The 16425-nt window shown below is 38.0% G+C and overlaps 1 protein-coding gene across 1 annotated transcript in view; it reads right to left on the bottom strand.

Moving 5' to 3' along the window:
* The window catches only part of LOC109081654 (SH2B adapter protein 2-like), a 16489-nt gene extending 319 nt beyond the window's left edge, over positions 1-16170 (bottom strand). Inside the window, exons 1-7 of the mRNA XM_042738991.1 lie at positions 15996-16170; positions 10758-11643; positions 6451-6552; positions 6243-6334; positions 5143-5243; positions 4061-4216; positions 1694-1899 (exon numbers count right to left, since the gene is read on the bottom strand). Of these exons, the coding sequence (XP_042594925.1) occupies positions 1694-1899; positions 4061-4216; positions 5143-5243; positions 6243-6334; positions 6451-6552; positions 10758-11612 (1512 nt within the window). The 5' untranslated portion in view covers positions 11613-11643; positions 15996-16170. The remainder of the gene's footprint in view (positions 1-1693; positions 1900-4060; positions 4217-5142; positions 5244-6242; positions 6335-6450; positions 6553-10757; positions 11644-15995) is intronic.
* Positions 16171-16425: the final 255 nt, after the last annotated feature.

Below are 16425 nucleotides of genomic sequence, written 5' to 3'. Positions count from 1 at the left end.
AGATACTGAGGAATTTGCTTTTAAAGATTTTCAAATTAGTTGTATCTCAGACAAATATTGTCCTCCTAACAAACCATAAACAGGGGTTAATGGAGAGATTATTTTGGGGCCTGGAGAAGTTTTGGTCATGCCCTGAACAGCTTTTTTCAGATGATGTAGAAATCTCAGTTTCACAAAATTGTCCCATTATGACTGGTGTTTGTGCGTCCAGTGGTCTCAAAATGTTACACAAAAAGGCACACATACAGAAAATTGGTTCACAGGAATTTTGACAACACACACACATATTTTTTTTTTCTAAATATCCATTGTTTTCACTTACAGAAAACAATGGGAAGACGTAGGCGTCAATATAATGAAAAAAAGGCCTGCATAATGAGCTATAATGCACTGCAAATGGATTTTCATACTTTGGAACACAAATAAATTTATATATTTTGTTTGTAGTTTATTTAGAATTATTTAATTATCTACAACATAATATTCACTTGTGATGCATTAAACAGTTTATAGGAACAATCAAAGCTGACTTTCAAAGCTGAATTTTTTGCATTCTTGAATCCAGTCACACAATCCTTCAGCAACAATTTACTACAAAAAAACATTATTGTTATTATCAGACTTTCATTTTATTTAATTATTATTATCAGAAGAAATTTTGTTTTTTAGGGGGGAAAATTGAAAGCAGCAATGATTGGTCAGTTACATTTATTGTTAAAAAAGCTAATGGTATTTTTTTTTTATTGAAACTTCATAGAATTTCACTTTCCATGTCTATTTTTGGAAAAAGTCTTTGGAAAAAAGTCTAACCCATAAACACTATATGTGAAAAACTACTACAAGTCTATAAATAAATAAAAAGAGTTATCATGTTTATGATCTCTGCGTAAAAAGTGCTTCATGACACAAATTTAAATCAAAAACATGGGGTGAATTATGTCTTATTCCTCATCGCAAAAAACAGTAAAATAATAAAACTTGAAGGTCTCGCTGCTTGTTTCAAAGCCGCGCGCTTCAGTGGCCAAGTTGAATCTCAAAAGCCAAGCCAGGCGCGGGGGCGTGGTCGCATTAGAAGATAATGAAGTTCAAAAAACGGAGTTGTTTTCGTTTGTCGATTACTTTATCACAGAATTTTTATTATTATTATATCTTCTTTTTTGTTTACTGAGTTACAAGTGTCTTTGTATCTGAAGATCAGCGCAGAAAAGTACAGCACTCCTTGGTTGTTATCATTTTAAGTTTATTTATGTCTGCATAAAAAAAAAGCACTGACCCTTGCTTTTCTTTTCGATTTAAACTTATCTGTACGATCCTGATGGTTCTTTCGGTTAAAAAAAGCTCAAGTCATGCAATTTCCAGAGTTATGTGGGACTTTAGAAAGTGTTGTAATCTCTGTCTGTGAACACGGCGCAAGGTTGGGGGTTTTGATTCCCCGATGTTTTCAGCCTATTACTATACGCTTTTGATCAAACAGTATATTCCCATATGTCTGAAAAAAAAAAATAAGCAACTATCCCACCAATTAAAAAAAATTATAAATATTACATCATAATACCCACCATAATACCACAATTTAAACAGAAAGTAATATTCCCATATGTTTTTGTTTTGACAGGAAGCTGGTTAAAGTCTTGAATCACAGATGTCTGCTCAGATGTCATTATGGTCACAAGCGCTGAACGCCGCAGCTCACCTTGGCTTTGCCCTGGAAGTTGAAGGTGAGGACGTATTCTCCGGGACGCGTCTCACTCTGGCGGATCACAAACAGACCGTGACTCCGTGCGCCGCCGGCGAGAACGAGCTGGGCCGCCCGCACCCGTGACAGCGTCCCGTGGAACCATGGGTAACCCGCCAAACTGGCATCTCCTTCCACTTCCCTTGGGGTTTCACCTGGGCTTCCTAAATGACAGGAGCAATGTGAGCAGTGTGTGTGTGTCCTGGTATTCCCTACGTTACAGAGACATTTTTAGGCTTGCATGAGAAAAAAAAGAAGCTTTATTATGCCTCTGTTAAAGTACATTAGTGTTTTATCATGTACACTTCTTATTCAGCATAACACGATGATACTGTAATTCTAGAACAGAATTCACAGGAAATATCCTAACTTAAGAACTCAGTAACTGAGGTATAATGCTTCTCTGTCTCTCTTATTTGCAATCCAAAACTAAAAGCAATCAGACTGCTATTTTAATGTTGTAATATTTGCATGAGGAGATTTGTCCTCTCTAGTTGCTCATTGTGCGTACTGCTCTCTAACTAGCTGGTCATGTGTTTTCTTTCGAAATACTTTTGGTGTAGTAACAGTGTGAAGTGTTTTTTTTTTTTTTTTTATCCTCTTCAACATACATGAAAAGCTTCCCTTAAAGGATCCTGCTGAATTTGAATGAAGTGAAATTGAATCTCTGAATCAAATCACTGTTCAGTAGATTCAACAAAATTGAATCTTTCTAAATATATATATATAAAAAATGAATTATGAGTCAAAGAGTGACACACCTACAACAAAGCTTTTTTACTGTAGTCGCAATGTTATATTGAGTCACGTTTATCAACAACAACAACAACAAAAAAACACTGATAAAAGCATATGAAGAGTTCATTTGCAAAAACTGATAACTCCATTAAATTTTTTTTTTTAGAAATCTTGTTTTTTTTATTGCGCATTCCAAGTAATATCAATCAACCTGCAGTTGGGTTGTTTTGATTAAGTAATAATAACTTTTTGACAAAAAGTGTTTAGGGTTCAGATCGCGCTATATGTGGAGAATATTGCACGGCAATCAGCTAATTTTTTTTCTTCGAATGAGCTATTCATATATACACCCACTTTATTGGTATTTAAATAGTATATATTTGTTTCACTTCATTCTTGAACAGATGACACTGTAATCAACTTGAAATCTCTCTTATTACAAACCAGACTGACTTTATTTCTCTCATTAGTTTTAAAACAGGTTTATCTGTTGTTTAATTAAAAATGTTTGGTTACCATTATGGTGATTAGTGTTCATTTAGTTTGGCTCTTATGTTAAGTTGGTGGCCTTTATAACAGTGTTTGTTTATAATTTGTTATAAAGGAAACCATAAACAAGAGTGATCAGGTGACATGGTTTACACCATCAAGAAGAAGTCTAGCCCCAACACTAACCGAAAGTGGTACGCTGGTTCTTGATGTCTGTGGATGTGCCAAACTTTTACTCACCCCCCCACCCACCCAAAATGTGTTTAAAATGGCAAGTTTAAAATATCTGATCTGTGGCATGAAGGTACTGTAGATTAAAATAACTTAACATTATACAACCACTTTTGATTTCAACACTAATCTCCATAATGGTAACCAAACATTTTTTATAAACAAACAGCTAAACCTGTTTTAAGACTAATGAGAGAAATAAAGTCAGTCTGGTTTGTAATAGGATAGATTTCAAGTCTTTTCAGTTGAGTTCATCGAAGGCTGTGGCTGGAAGTCAGTTGTAGTTCTTGTGTTTCTCTTTCATTCAGTGATTCTGCTTGTTATCATATATTGTTACTGTCTTCAATAATCAAACAATCATCACTTAATTAACCACTTAAATACCTAATTAACTATAAAACTGCTTCGGTGTTACTTTTAACACCCTGCTGGTGGTTCTCATATGAACAGCGAGCGGTGCTGATTTAATACTGGGGAATTGAGAGACTATACTGGGTCCGACAGTAATGTAGCAACACAAGTGTGAAAAACTGTTTCCATTACGTGGTCACTATTGCTCTGTCTCTTCTTACAGATGGTTTGATATGTATCGAGTATTCATGTGTTTTTGACCTAAATCACAGCAGCATCCAGGATTGTAGGCTGTCAAGCATACACAACTATTAGCCAATCACAGCAGTGGGAGTGTTTACTTCTGAGTCTACAATTCTCCACGCCTATTTAAAAAAAAAAAAAAAAAAGATTTTTTAATGTAAAATCTTGATAACATTATAAGTGACCCTCAGAGAGCAGTACAAAATAATAAAACAGAGCCACTTTATGACCCCTTTGAGTCAAGTGTCGCTGTGGTGGTAAAGGTGTGTGTACCTGATGGTGTGTTAGTGTTCTGGGCCTCTGGTGACTGCAGGAAGTGCTCTAGCGGGACATGTGAGGGGTGCTGGGTAACGGGCGGCTCCTGACAGCAGCCAGCAGTCGACTGATCAGCAGCAACACAGCTCAGCCGCTCGGACTCCCGATGTGAACCTGAGCAACACATCCACAACATAAACCCAACTCTTCCTGTTTCAGCTTAAGAGGAACACATCATATGTGCAGACTAGGGCTGTCAAAAAAAATAAATAAAACTTTGAATATTTGTTGAATTATTATAGGTGTGCGTCAGGAACCCTTATCAGTGGACACAAGATGCTTCTCAAAGCTAATCCAGCTGAAGCCACTAGATGCAGCGCTGCTATGTTATTCATTCTAAATACTGGGGGAAAAAAAACATCAATGCGGAGAAGATGTTGTTTACGTCAAACCTGAAACCAAGCCGTGCACACAGAACACATATTTATGGCATTTTCTAGAGGGACATCTATCACCATTGCACTTACGTCTCGCACAAGAGAGCCGCATGTTTAGAAAGCCTTGTAAAATTAACGCAAGTTCAACTTCAAAGTTCAACATGTCTCGAGACTTTATGGCGGTTTTTCCCTGTCCCACTGTATCTCATGTTCTTAGATAAAGAAAGTTCTCTTTGTGATTGGTTTTCGGTCCTTTGTATTAAACTATACATACATACATACATGATGCAGTTTTGTTTCTAACCGTTTAAGCAAATTAATTATTTATATATGGTTTATAAACATTATGCACTTTTTTCAAAGACAGTCGTGTTGTTTTATTGCTTTGAAGAAACGTGCTTTAGTAATATTTTGCTCGATGCGCAATCTTGTAGCCTCAGGAGAGAAGCCAAAAGCTTTATTTCCTCCTGACTGAAATTATGCATTTTAAATTTGAATATAATTTGAATCTTGATAACATTTAAGTACAAAATTCAAATTTAGTTTTCCAGCCATTTCGACAGTGCTAGTACAGACAGAATTCATCTGAGCAGCTTCTGTCAGGCCTGATGGCTGGTATCTACTGAGCTCTGTTACAGACTGAGGCTGAGCAGGATGAAGTACCGTCACACAGCCGCTCGCAGCTGCAGGAGGACACCAGCGAGAAGTCCTTGTGCGGCTGGCTGTGAGCGCACGACGCCAGCTCGATGTCATCCCCGCTGTCCCTGTCACACAGAGAGACATTCTTTAGCAACTACATCATTGCACAAAAATCAGTCTTCTTTTAAGTGTTTCATCTTTTTAAACATTTATCTGATGTCCTGGAATACAGAGTTTCTGATTGACTTCGTGCTTAAATTCCATTGTTGCTTTTTACTGTGTTTACATCAGACAACAGTTTCGATCAGTAAACAAAAGGGTTTAAACTGATGCTATTACACTGGTTCACTCTCTATCTACATCTGGTCTAAACCTCCTCATTTTCTCCCGGTGTTTTCCCAAGCTTTGCAAATCAATTCAAGTTTATTTGTATAGCGCTTTTCAGGATACAAATTGTTGCAAAGCAGCTTTACAGAAAATTTAAGTTTCTATTTTAAAGTTTCTACATTATATTTCATCCGTGTATATATCAGTGGTGACTAGTTAATGTACATATGGCAGAAATGTACAGTAAAATTCATGCAGTTAGTTAATGATGTAATCAAACAGACGGTGAACACTAGTAACTGCAATGGTTATATGCTGCGATTAAACTTATCACAAACTTTGGTAGTTTTAGGATGTTATATAATTCTTGGTTTCTAAACAAAAAAAAAAAAAAAAAAAAAAACTTGATTTCAAGATTTTTTTTTTTTTTAAACAAGTCTTACTATCGTGTTATTTTGCTTCTCAGGTAAATGCATCATGATTTAAGAATGTTTAGATGTAAGTAATGGACAACAAGTCAAAATACTAAGCAAGAAATTCTATTTTTGCATTGCTATAGACATAACAGTATGACTTTCTGTAAAGCTGCTTTGAAATCATGTGTAAATAAATTTGATTTGACTTGACAACAAGGCAACTAGCAGTAAGCTAAGGGATAATTAAATGACTCAAAACAGTTATGACCAGTGTATAGACACTAATAGTGCGTATCTTGTTTAAATCTGTGATTGTGTCTCTTGATTTTGATGTACTATTAAGTGACGGTGTTTCAGGACACTAATAATCCTCTGTCTCACCCGGGGTCAATGCAGTCCTGGATGTCAGCGACCCACGAGTTCTTCTGCAGAGAGTCGATGGTCTCCAAAATGTATTCAGCACCATTTTCTACCTACGATCCACAACACAGCATTGGTCTATGATCCACACGGCAGCATGCTTTTTCAAAGAAAAGTGGCATACATGACATGCACATGAGCATATGAGATGGAGGACTATCTAGAGTACCTTGAGCACGAATGTGTTGTCTTTGTCAGGCATCTCTAGAGGCATGGTGGTCCTCACCTCCACGATAGCAGACAGAGGGATGCTCACTTTGGGTTTAGATGTCTACAAACACAAATCAATGCCATTCAAATACACACACAGCATGTAATATGTTTGTAATATTGTTGTAGCATGTCAGTAGGAAATATCATGAAGAAACAGAACCAACTGAGGCAGACTAAATCCAGAATTGCTAAGAACTTTAAAGATGATTTTCTCAATATTTAGATTTTTTTGCTCCCTCAGATTCCAGATTTTCAAATAGTTGTATCTCAGACAAATATTGTCCTCCTAACAAACCATACACCAATGGAGAGATTATTTATTCAGCTTTCAGATGATGTATACATCTCAGTTTTATAAAATTGACCCTTATGACTGGTTTTGTGCTCCAGGGTCACATTTACATTCATTATTTCCAAAACTGTCTTTCCATCTGCTCAGCTTCTGGTTTTATCAATTATGGTCTCATTTGTTAGGAAAGAGGATGTTGTTCTGGAAACATCACAGTGAAACTGATGACTGAAGCGTTACTGCGTGAAGACACAGACCTCATCAGATTCATGACGCCGAACTCTCTGCTTCAGCTTCTGTCTCTCACGTGATTTTGACTGCATTATTTGTCCAGGGATCTCACTTACAGTCATTACAACATGCTTTATTAGTTTCTGAGGATACATGAAGACAGACAGGAGCTTGACTCAGCTCAAACACAGACACGATACGTCTGTTTATGCTGAAGTTAGCATGGATTCGCATTCACTCAGCCTCTATTTTTACCCTGTCTTTAGTTTGTTCAGGAAAAGGAAGTTATTAGTACTGTCTTGAGGGACTAAAATTGCTCTGAGATCCGCTTCCTGAAATCTCCCTGAAGCCTTCTGAACAAAACCAAAATGTGGAATAGGATTTAAAGAGGCCACATTTTAAATGAGGAAAACATTACTACTAACATACGTCTGGTTCATCTGTTCACTCGTGAAATCACCTCGTGTGTGATAGCTAACAGACTAGATCAACTCAACGGGAGGAAAAATGAACTCAAATAATTATTCATCAACCACATCCTCAATCAAACACCAACTTCAGATAATAAAAGCTGACAGACAAATATCGCATCTGTTCTGTTCGCTGACAGGCATACTGCAAAAGCACTTTTGCTAACATTACCGAGCGCACAGCAGGGTTTTTTTTATCAGTTTATCAGTCCATCAGGCTATTAAAGAAAAACTGCTCACTAGATTTGAAAAAAACAAAAACATTTAAAAACAACAATCCAAAACAAAAACAAAAACATATTTCAGAAAACCACCACACCAAACACTTGTGGATGGTCAGTCAGATGACCTAATGTGCGAGACTGCCGGTTTATTAGCCGCTGCAGGGAAATAATGAGAAGAATAACAGTAAACGGTTTGCACTACAAACCAGTGTGTTCATGATTAAGATATCACATTCAAATAATATGACAAGACACACCAGTTTGCAATATCAAGCAGCAAAACGTGCCATTTTATATAGCTAAAAATAGCAGGAAGCGGATGACACCGGAAGCCAGACACATTACATTTACAAATGGCTGCGCTCGCTCTATAGGAAAAAACAGGTGGATGCATCAAGATCTGATACTTTTTTGGTAGGGACGTGTTTGTTTTGATGATTTCAAATATCAGCAGCGTTTTCTAGAAATTGCTTAATGCACCTTTAACATACTTCATATGGTTTTTGAGTCTCAATCTGATTGCTTTATGCAAAAAAATGCACACACAAACCTTGATGGCTTGTGCATCTATCGTCAATGCAGTAAATCTGAATACAGAAAGTGAACACGATTTGAGAACTAGGGAAGTCTCCCACACCCATGCATCACGGGCTTCATCGCTGTATGGTACGGCAGCTGCAAAGCTCTTCAGGAAGTGGTGAGAACAGCTGAGCTCATCACTAGAAATACAGTCCTGGCTTTACAGCACGTTTACCAAACACGCAGTTACATCATGAAGGACTGCACTCGTCCTGCTCACCACCTGCTTGTGACACTGCCGTACCGTCGCATCCAGACAGACAACCAGCTTTCATTTTCCAAACATAAAACACAGCACATCAACAACTTATTATTCTGAACAACATTATAAAAAAAACAACACAACATCAACAAACAACACCACATGATAATAATCAAAACACCACGCTCGCCTCCATTAAATGATCTACTAAACTCTTTCATATCTTATAACTATAATAAAACTGAATAAAACAAAAACCTACTTCGCTAATATAACTTGAATTATATTGCCATTTAACCTGCATTCGAATTAGGCTTAATCATGCAGTGAATGCTTTTGGATGCATAAGCAATAATGTCAGCTCACACATTGTTAAAACAACAATTACGATATTATCATAGACGGCAAATATTGCACACCCCATAGACTCCAGGTATAGAAGAGCAGGGTTTGAATCCAGAGGGACACCAAATCAAAAAGAAACACTATTTGACAAAAAAGCCTAAGATGCCCAATACTCCAATGCAGTAGAGAAAGCTCTATCCTACAAAACAGAGGGCTTTAACCCTGCTCCTGGGGCCTGTACCATGAGGCCGGAGTAACTGGCAAGCCAGGTAAGTTTCACTTTAGTTTGCACCAATCCTGGGTTTTAGGTACCATGTAAGTGGCTTGGCTTTTTTGCGGCGTTCATTGCCATAATAACTTACACTCCGCGGCTAACCTGCTCCGAAGTAGGCTATGTTCTGAGTTTGAGATCTCAAACTGAAGTTGGACCAATCAGATGTGAGCAAAGTGACACATGTCTGACACATAAAGTCACTCCCCCATGTAAGAATCCACCCGCCAGCCCAAAAAGCAGAATCCAGCAGCCTTGTCGAAGGTTTAATGCGTATTCGGTCTTTCCAGAGACTCTGGCACACTGCATGGGGTTTTTTTCTGACTACAGATTCCCAAAGTAATGTTTGTCACTTCCCTTATATACCCAGACCAGCAACAAAGAAATAAACATAAAACAAGTTCTTGTAAAAACAAAGAACTTTTGGTATTATTTTAAAGGTCTCTGTGCGATTGGTAAAATGGTCTCAATTTCACAGTAGTCACTTGTATTCTAAGAAATATTGAAAGCTTTTATAGAATCTATCTATCTATCTATCTATCTATCTATCTATCTATCTATCTATCTATCTCCAAGCCAGGTGTGACCCTGGGACCACGAGAACCTAACAAACCAAAAGTTCTTCATGTTTTCACAACTTATTTGAAGATTTCTTTGTTTCTGGTCTGGGTATATAAGGGAAGTGACAAACATTACTTTGGGAATCTGTAGTCAGAAAAACCCCCATGCAGTGTGCCAGAGTCTCTGGAAAGACCGAATATGCATTAATCCTTCGACCAGGCCGCTGGATTCTGCTTTTTGAGCTGGCGGGTGGATTCTTACACCCAGTTCCTCTTGCTCCAAATTAAACGTCACTAATACTAATACTAAAACAAAACAAAAACACACACAAAATGTCTGGCTTTAATGACTTATTTTATATGATTTATATAATTATTATATAATTCATATTGTTATTAATCCATTACACACTCTAATAGATATAAAGAATTTTTACAACTCTTTTGCTTTAGACCATTTAAAAATGTTCAATCATTAAATAAAATGTTAAGGTTACCACTGCATATTTCTGATTTTAAAAAGGCAGTGATTAATATATATATATAATAGATATATATATATATATATATATATATAGATATATATATATATATATATATATATATATATATATATATAGTTTATTTATAGTTATTTTCACATCTTCAATGTACTGGTCATTATAGAATAACTTTATTTTTTTTTAAATTCATTCTAACAAATAAGTTCTTGTTAAAAACTAACCAAAAAATGTTATCGACCAAAATGAGTTGAAAATTATCGGCATATCGGATATCGGCAAAAATCCAATATCCTGCATTCCTACTTTAAACTTTAGATTGTCAAAATATTGCATCCTTTCCTGCATACTAAGTCCCTCTCTGTATGATTGAGCAGCTTCCACGTGTTTTTTCTGTGGTTCAGACATAGTAAATTATTAGAACAGCGTCTGCAGTAGTACATTAACTGTGCTGTTGTTTACATCCGAGTATCTCCAATAATGGGCACAGTCCGGGTAATAGACCAAACTATGGTGTATGTGCACTGATGTTTTTCTTCCCCAACCCACAAACCCACATACTAGCAAGAGTTTTATCAGAGTGCTCCTCTACCTTTGGTGGAACGTAGAACTCAAGCTGGAACTTCTCTCCTGCGTCCACTTGTGCAGCGGTCTTCCTCAACAGCAACCTGCATTTCTGCCACTGCGCCGCCCCCACACAGTTAGTGTCATCAGCCACCATGTATCGGAGCGCACCCTCCCTCTGGATCTCCAGCAGCTCCACTTTATGGCCCTGGGAGCCCCGCGGCAGCCGCAGCTTCTGGCTCCAGTGTTCGGACCCCACGGACTCGGCTCCATTGGTCCTCCTGGAGCTCCCCGAGGGGTCTGGTTCTGGAGAAGCCCTGCGGTGCCAGATCTCCTTCACCCCGTCCACCACGCTCAGACTCATGTTGCGGAGGGAAAAGCCCTTCTTGAATCGAGCCTTGCGTCGCCCCAATGACACATCCTCCGAACTCCTGGATTGGCTCACGGTTGGCATCTTACGGGTGGGGGTCTGCTGTTCCTGTCCGCTGGCTCCGCCCCCTCCGCTGTCCATGCTATCCAGCGATTCGCTCGAGGCCCCCACGTCTTTGCGCCGATGGTAGAGGTTGTGGCTGAGGGGCAGCGTGCAGCTCTGTATGCCCACGAAGGGCACAATGCTGTACTTCGGAGCGGAGGAGTCTCCCGGAGAGCTGGGACCTTGGTCAAGGGCGGCAGAGAAGCAGGTCAAGAAGTGTTGAGCGAAGTGTTGTGAGAAGCTGGCGTCAGCACCGGCCGAGTCGTAGCATGGGTTCTCGCTGATGAATCGCCGGAACTTGTAGGCAAAATCGGTGGCGGAAGCTCGAGCGTGAAGCTCACAGAACTCCTTCCAGTCGGGCAGCGTGCAGGAAGAGTGCTCCAGGCTGCTGGGAGCCCCGTCGCCATTCATTACAAGGCCATGCCAGTGCCCTGGCAAACCACTGACACACAGACACAGAGAGAGCGGAAGGTCAGTATGCAAATCAGAAAGTGTGAAGCAAAATGCCACATTTACATTACATGGTTCAAGAGACCCATTTCTTCCTCCAATGTGGCACAGATCTGATATGACACACAAACATGTAAGCAGAAAAAAAGCGCATGGATTCCAATATTCGCAGATCGGTTTCAGACCTCATTCATTTATTTCAATATATGAATCAGATATGTGCATTTGCATCTTTAGTTTCATATTCATATATATATTTAAAAAGTTTACACATGCATGTATATATTTTTGCACACACATGCATGTATATATTTTTAGAAAAATATGTTTATATATTATATATATATATATATATATAAACATATTTTTCTAAAAATACATACATGCATGTGTGTGTGAACTTTTTAAATTGCATGATCAGGGTAAATTGTACTTATCATTACCAAATGAAAATAAAATATTATTTTAAAACAAAATAATAAAAACATAAAAAACAAAAAAACCACCATATACACAAACAAAAATAAAAAAAAATTACACAACAAAATCACCCAAACCCCCCCATACCAGCTCTTAATGCATTGTTTTGCCTTCATGAGCATCAGTAAATGTTTTCCTCTTGTAATAGTTCTTTGCAATGCATGAGTCCCTCAGTTGTCCTCAGTGGTAAAATATGGATCTCAAAATCATAGTTACTGCTGGAAATGGTTCAAATATGCAGAAGATGCTGGAAAAGCAAAGAATGTGCACGAGCTGGAGGATTTTTCTGCTCAGGACTAACAAGAGACTCATGAACAACTATCACAAAATATAAAAACAGATTCAAGATTCAAGATTCAAGATTCATTCTTGTGAAGTATATATAAACATCGGTTGTGTGAAATATTTTTATTTAGAACTGTCCTGAATAAGCTAACACGCAATTTTCATGATCCCTCTTATTTGGTTAATTATTTAATATTTGCATATTCTGCAAGGGGTATGTAATCTAAATAACAAAAAAAAAAATATATGTTGTTATAAAAGCTGCAGTGTTATTATACATAATTTTTTACATTTTTGAGCCAAATCTCAAAAGTGTCCTGCGGTGTGTGACTGTCCCATACACGGTTCAATAGATCACAACTTTTATAAATTAAAAAGAAAAGCATGAAAATTTTAATAAATACCTCCGGCAATAATTGTACAAGTATCTATTTTAGTAAACAGCAATAGTTTTTCATCCATACATGTCTGAAAGCATAGGAACTTGATACATTTTGTATCTGAAACCCACGTCCTCTGGTGTGACTCCAGATCCTGGTTTAAATCGGCCAATTCCAGAGAAAACTTTGATTAGTTGAAAGACTCCACTCATGATCATGTGATCCTTTTTTTTTAACAGAAAGAATTGAGGGAGAGCAATTAGTTGAAAAGAAAGGACACGGAAATATAGAGAGAAAATGACCAGGGATCCACCAGAAGTCAGGATAACGATGCTGAGAGAAAACAGAATCAAAACGATGCCTTAAAAAGAGTAGCCATATAGTTTTACAAATCCATTCACATCTTACTGAATATAGTTTGAATATCCGTCATATTTAGCTCTGCCACACATGCAGCGAGGGGCTAGAAGAGTTTCAGTAACATACTGAGTGACTAAGAGACTGGATTTTGTTTTTGTTTTGTTTCAAAAACATGTTGAAATTGTTTGCATCAAAATTAAACTTTCTTTCTCCTTTGACATGTTCAAAATTACATAGGAATACTTTAATAACTACCATTTCCATTCTTTAGTGTGACAGTGTCCTATGGTGTGACACACATAAAAGAACCACAGATTTATTATCTCAAAATACCTTAATAAAATTAAAATAGATCTCCTAAAAAAAAAAAAAAAAAAAAAACGGTCGAGTATTGCAAAAAGGAGCGATATAATAATCACTCACTCATTAAACAGATAACAGCAAAGTTTGTCTTGAAATTATCCAAACAAGTCATGGGGAAAAATTATGTTAATTATAATTTCATATTAAATAAATAACACTATATGAAAAGTGTCTTATAATTAAGATAAATCTCTCTAATGCCATTTATATATTATTAAGAAATATATATATATTTTTTTTTCTTAATTTCTGCTATGTAACACCATTTACAAATATATGGTATAGTTCAGTAAAAATTATTATTAATAATAATAATAATAATAATAATAAATAAAAGCAAGGAAAGAATTGACGAAGTTAGTGACACTTTATATTTTCTCACTACATAAATATATGCATTTCTTCTTCTAAAAATTGTCTTTTATAAAATAATAATTTTTTAACTGCCCATTTGTCAACTACCCATACACACACACACACACACACACACACACACACACACACACGCACACACACACTTTAAGACAAGTATATTACACAAGATCAGTGTTTTAGACTGATACAGTACAATTCAATGGCCTCCACAAATATTGGCACCCTTGAAAAATACTTGCAAAACAGGCCATGGAAAAATGTTTTTTTGTCTTTCATTCAAAATATTTACACAAATCTAAACTGTAATTAAAGTAAAACAACTGAAAGAAAAATAATGTTGCATTTAATATTTTGTGCAAGCTCCCTTTGCCCAGATAGCATGCTCGGAGTCTTCTTGTATAATGTGTAGAGAGGTTGATAAACGAATGGCAAGTGATCTGAGAGCATCCCTTCAAACAGAATCTCTCCGGATCGTTCAGATTCGCAGGACTACGTTTGTGGTCTTCTTCAGCTCATCCCACAGGGTCTCTATGGAGCCAAAACCCTCGTTGTGCGCTCAGAGAAGCGTTTTGTTGATTTGTAGGTGTGCTTGTGATCGTTGCTGGAAGATCCGGCCACAGCCCAGCGGAAGCTTCCTGAGAGAGGTTTGCTGTTCGAGGACATCAAAGGCTTTGTGGTTATTTATGTGGCTGATCGTTGTTTTAGAGACGTTTCTGTGTCCTTGGACACAACCAGCATTTGCACTTCTCCAAATGTGATCTTTAAAGACTGTGTGGCCACTCAAAGCATCCTCCTCACCGTGAGACACACCTCTTCCATCTCCACTAGACTTTAAACACTCTAATTACTGCCCAGAGAACACAGATGAGCACTTCAACCAATGCACTAGTTTCTCCTGATCTGTGCAGCGGACTGGTACTGTATTCAGGTCTTTCCCACAGTCACTGATATTAGCTGAGTTACAGATAATGTACAGTATACACACACACACACACACACACACACACACACTTATATCTGAAAATAACAGATGGTAAAGCTGACTTTATGGATATTTAAGTGTTAACTGTTTAACTTACAAAGCATTTTTACAATAACATGAGGACACACAAAAATGTAAAAGAGAGTGAAAATATGAGCAATTAACCAAACTAACATTTCTCCAATAATATATTTGCGTGATGTTTTGTCTTACACATACTGTAGTTCTGCCCCAATTAGTTTACACTGATTTTGTGGCTCTAAATAAACATTTACGCATAGTTATGGGGGAATTTACATAAATACCAATTTTACCTATATTTTTTTAATTCTTGTATCATTCTAACAAATGCCATTCTATGTTCTAATAGTATTTGAGAGACTATGGCATTAATTGTTTATTTTTAACACTATTTTTTAAGAGAACTGCAAAAACTAAGAAGAGATTTAGCTTAAATGGTGGGAGAAAGTAACCAGTTACAGCTGGTCATTTACACATTTCCATTGTAAACCTAAAATCTTGCTGCTGGAGAAAGTGGATATGGTTTCCAGTGGTTTTCTGGATTTTAATGTTTACACTGGTAGGGTCCATTCTCATGTCCTTGTCTAGGGCCCCTCAAACCCCCAGAATCTCCATAAGTGTGTGTGTGTGTGTGTGTGTGTGTGTGTGTGTGTGTGTGTGTGTGTGTGTGTGTGTGTGTGTGTGTGTGTGTGTATACAGTAAGCTGCAGTGTGTTTATGCATCTCTGCACACATGCGTGTATCATTTGATAATTTCAGGTTCTCTGTTATTGGGTGGATGATACATGATGCTGTGAATTCCTGTGAATGAAGACAGTGCACGAGGCCTGAATCAATAACACACACACACACACACACACACGTCTGCATCGACACAAAACACAGTGCACATGACCAACAGTGAGGCAGCATCTCCAGAACCAGCGACTGTGGCCCGTGCTCCCCTCCACTCATCTGTCACCGCGCATGTGCCTGCATCTGAACGAGCTTCAAGCACAAATAAACACTCGCGAGCGCACACACGCAGGTAACGCTGCGCATAATGAATGAGAGCCAAGGGCCGTTCATTCAGGACGCGTTCCGACGCGGTGGTTCTCACCTCAGATAAAGGCGTCACTGCATCTGATGCCGGTGCTGTTACTCCAGATCCATCGACAGAGCTTTGTGGAGGAGTCCAGCGCATCGCATCGCTGTATGATCCGTAAGCGAGCAGGATAGAGACGGATACATGACGCGCGCGCATCTATTCTCCAGGCAATGCAGCTGCTCTTAAAGGGGACGCGGCGCGGTTTCTGATTGGTCCTTAAATGGGCCACGAAGTCATTGGTCCCCACTGAGTGAAGGTGATTCAGAGCATCCTCCTCCTCCATCAGGATCTGATCACATGAGTGTGCATACACACATGGAACACTAGCTTGTGCTTACTGTGTACGGCACACTACTTACTGTGTACTGTTTATGTACAGCCATTGCTCCTGGTCACATATCATCTCTCAGTGTTAGGGAGTAACTAGTTACATGCAATGGAA

The sequence above is a fragment of the Cyprinus carpio genome, chromosome B15 (assembly GCF_018340385.1).
Source record: "Cyprinus carpio isolate SPL01 chromosome B15, ASM1834038v1, whole genome shotgun sequence".
In the NCBI taxonomy this organism is placed as follows: Eukaryota; Metazoa; Chordata; class Actinopteri; order Cypriniformes; family Cyprinidae; genus Cyprinus; species Cyprinus carpio.
Note: the sequence above shows the minus strand (reverse complement) of the source record. Positions and strands in the feature narration are given on the sequence as shown.